We start from the raw sequence: 3,332 nt of genomic DNA on the forward strand, positions 1-3,332 counted from the left end.
AGGGTACCAGCACGCTCCACTCGTCGAGAGCTTCGCGGCGACATAAATTTCAAAATTTTCCGACACCGTTTTTCGATGGGTCCCACGAAACTTCGCAGTGTTTTTCCGAGCATTTAATGAGCTTAGAAAATTCTGAAAAATTTATGTACTAACCCCCGTGTTATGGGCTTCGTGTAGGTATCCTCAATTCGCGGAAATTCGACAGTTGACCGGGTTTGTGAAATTCCGGCCAGACAGACCCGTTACCGGAAAAGTCTCCGAATTGGACCGAGGTTTTGGCTAGCCCCCCATTGTCAGACGTCCCGAGCGCGTCCCCGAAGTCGGAATCGGCAAAGGTAAACCCAAACCTTGCTTTTTCATAATTTTCTAGTGCTTAAATAGGATTAAAAATCCATAAAATATTCGTGGTAGCTTAGAAAATTATGATTCTTTTTGCAATAGCTTAGTAATATTGCTAAGGACCGCGGGGCAAAGTTTTAGAATTTTTAGAGCTTGTTTGGACAGTTTTTGCAAAAATGATCAATAATAAGGACTAAATTGAAATTTTACGTATTGTGATGGATGACTGATTTGATGGGCCCAGGAGGGGCTGTGTGATATGATTGAGCTGTGGATATATGGATTGTGAGTATAGAAGTGTGTTTTGAGCCCTTTTGCAAGTTGGGTAGGTCCTAGGTATAAGGGAGACTCTGCCGGATTTTCGGCACGACTTAGGACGTATTTGGTCTTTTCTTTGTTTGTCTTGAGTCAAATTTATTAAATGATTGTAATAAAAATTGTCAGGTGAGCCGGGACAGCCTTCTTCCTCCGCCCAGCCGCCTCAGTGACCACCGTCAAGTCTGTGAGTAAAATATTAATTTTAATTGTAATTTCGATATTATTATATGTTCAGCATGCCCATGCATCACTTATATGCATATATTATATAGTTAAACTCTAGGTACGATTTATGTTGCATTCATAACTGTTAACGTGCCATGAATGTTGTTGTGGTAATTTGGAGCAGTGTGCGTGCGTTGGTGTGCGTGTGATGTGATGTGGACTATGGACAGGACGGGTAGTCACGGCTTGAGTTCTTCGCTGGGACCCGATCCTTCGAGGGGTAGTCACGGCTTGAGTTCTTCGCTGGGACCCTCGATTTGGTTTATTAAGCGAAAGTCCGGCTTGAGTTCTTGGCACTGTGTTGGATTTAAGAGAGTCAGATAGGTGATCAGCTCCCATATATTATGATTGATGCTACAGGGTGCGTGAGTGCTCCAAATTACCTTTTTGATGTTATGATGTGAAAATGTTGTTGATGTTGCATTTCACTCTACAGGGTGCATTAGTTTTAGATAGTTATAGAGATTATGGTTAAAATTGATATTTTACTCTCTGAGTCGAACGCTCACTCCTGTTCAAAAATTTTTAGAGGCCACAGGAGGATATTTTTGAGGTTAACCTGCTTTCTCCCTCGCAGGTCGATTACTAATGTTTGTATAAACTGGTTAAATCTTAGAATTTCCGCATGTGTTAGAAATGTTTATTTGATTTGGGTCTGTAACCTAAATTATTATTTTGGACCTGTAAACTTAATATTCTATGCATGTTTGATGGATTGGATGAGGGAGCTGAGCTCCCATTTATTTTTATGCTGATGAGTATGTGGAGGGTGAGCTGAGCTCCCCAATTGAGTATTTATTGTGTTTACAGGTCGGGTGAGTCGAAAACTCCCCGTTGGAAAGTCCATTTTATGGCCGGACTCTGTCCGTTTGATTTCTTGAATTTGGGCCCAAATGGGCCTTAGAGTTGGGTTAATGAACAGTTAGGCTTACTACGGGCCTTGGGGGCTTTAGGCTGGCCCAGGTCCTAGTGCCGGTCCGGCCCATAGGTTGGGTCGTGACAAATGTGGTATCAGAGCTTAGGCTCCAGATTCTTAGGGAATGTTCATCTAAAGTGTTGTGAAGAGTCTATTATGAGTCACATGCGGAAAAATAGGGTCCACATTCGTCTTGCATTGTCGTCTTTGCTTCTAGTGTCTGCTTCATATATTGTGTTGTATATATGAGTCTATAGAGCTGTGTAATGTGCAGTTTGAATTTTGTGGGCTAATGCTGCTGAATTTCAGGAAAATGCGTAGAAGCAGGAGAGCTGCCACTGCACCAGAACCAGATGTGCCTGACGAGGTGTCGGCACAGGATGAGGCGCCTGCCCCGAGGAGGCGGGGTAGGAGGCCTAGAGCTGCTCAAGTAGAGGAGCAGCCACCCCCAGTACAGGATCAGTCCTTTATGGCACAGGGTCCCATGGACCCAATGGCAGCTACTCTAGCTGGGTTACAGAGAACCATCGACATGATGGCGCAGTATATGGTCCACCCTCCACAGCAGCAGCAGTCCACCGCACCAAGAGGGGAACCTTATAAACAGATAATTAATTTCAAGAAGTTGGTGCCTGGAACTTATGATGTGTCAGACGATGCATATCGGTTTTTGGATTCCTGCAGACAGGCAGGAACAGAATTACAGTTGACTGATAGAAGACTGATAGAGTGTATGCAGCATGTCATGGGGCCTATGTCTAGACAATGGATGAATGACTACGTGTTACCCCGAATGGAGGGTTTGACATGGGCTCAGTTTGTGCAACTTTTTATCAATTGGTTCGTGCCAGAAAGCTTCAGAGATCAGAAGCAGTGGGCCTTTGAGGCCTTAAGACAGAATGGCAGGTCTGTAGATGAATATGCTACAGAATTTCTGGAATTGAGCAGATATGCCCCTACAGCAGTAGCTACAGAAACTATGAAGGTGAAGAGGTTCCTAAAGGGGCTTGACAGGAGGTATGCGAACCTGGCCATGATGTCTGATCAGTCTTTTGATGTGGTGGTTGATCGAGCCAGACAGATTGAGATTAGTTATGCTGTGGATGACAGCGGAAGGGCAAAGAAAAACAGAGCAGAGGGTTCTTCAGGTGTTCCACACATGGGTACTGCGGACAGTGGTGGCCAAACTAATTACAGAGGAAGAAGCAGAAATAAGAGAAGTGGTTTCAGACACAAATCCCGAGGATTCAGACCAGGGTATGGATCCAGTAGTGGTAACAGTTCAGGGTACAGCGATTAGCAGTGCAGTTCAGGATCCTCCTTGGCACCTTGTGCACAGTGTGGAAGAGGACATTCAGGACCTTGTATGATGGGTTCAGGAGTATGCTTCAGGTGTGGCCAACCAGGTCACTTTGCTAGGGAATGCCCCGTGTTCAGTGAGCCACAGATGGGGTCACAAGGTTCTGTTGCAAATGTTCCTCGACAATTGTATCCGGGTGCTTCCAACATGGCAGGCAGTCAGTTCAGTGGCCAA

General features: G+C 44.9%; 1 protein-coding gene across 1 annotated transcript; it reads left to right on the plus strand.

Moving 5' to 3' along the window:
* The first annotated feature begins 187 nt into the window (after positions 1–187).
* On the plus strand, positions 188–3,098 carry LOC131172033 (uncharacterized). Its single transcript, XM_058132977.1, has 2 exons — positions 188–335; positions 2,108–3,098. The coding sequence occupies exon 2, from the start codon at positions 2,112–2,114 to the stop codon at positions 3,096–3,098; it is 987 nt and encodes a 328-aa protein (XP_057988960.1). The 5' UTR covers positions 188–335; positions 2,108–2,111.
* The last annotated feature ends 234 nt before the right edge of the window (positions 3,099–3,332 follow it).

The sequence above is a fragment of the Hevea brasiliensis genome, chromosome 13 (assembly GCF_030052815.1).
Source record: "Hevea brasiliensis isolate MT/VB/25A 57/8 chromosome 13, ASM3005281v1, whole genome shotgun sequence".
In the NCBI taxonomy this organism is placed as follows: Eukaryota; Viridiplantae; Streptophyta; class Magnoliopsida; order Malpighiales; family Euphorbiaceae; genus Hevea; species Hevea brasiliensis.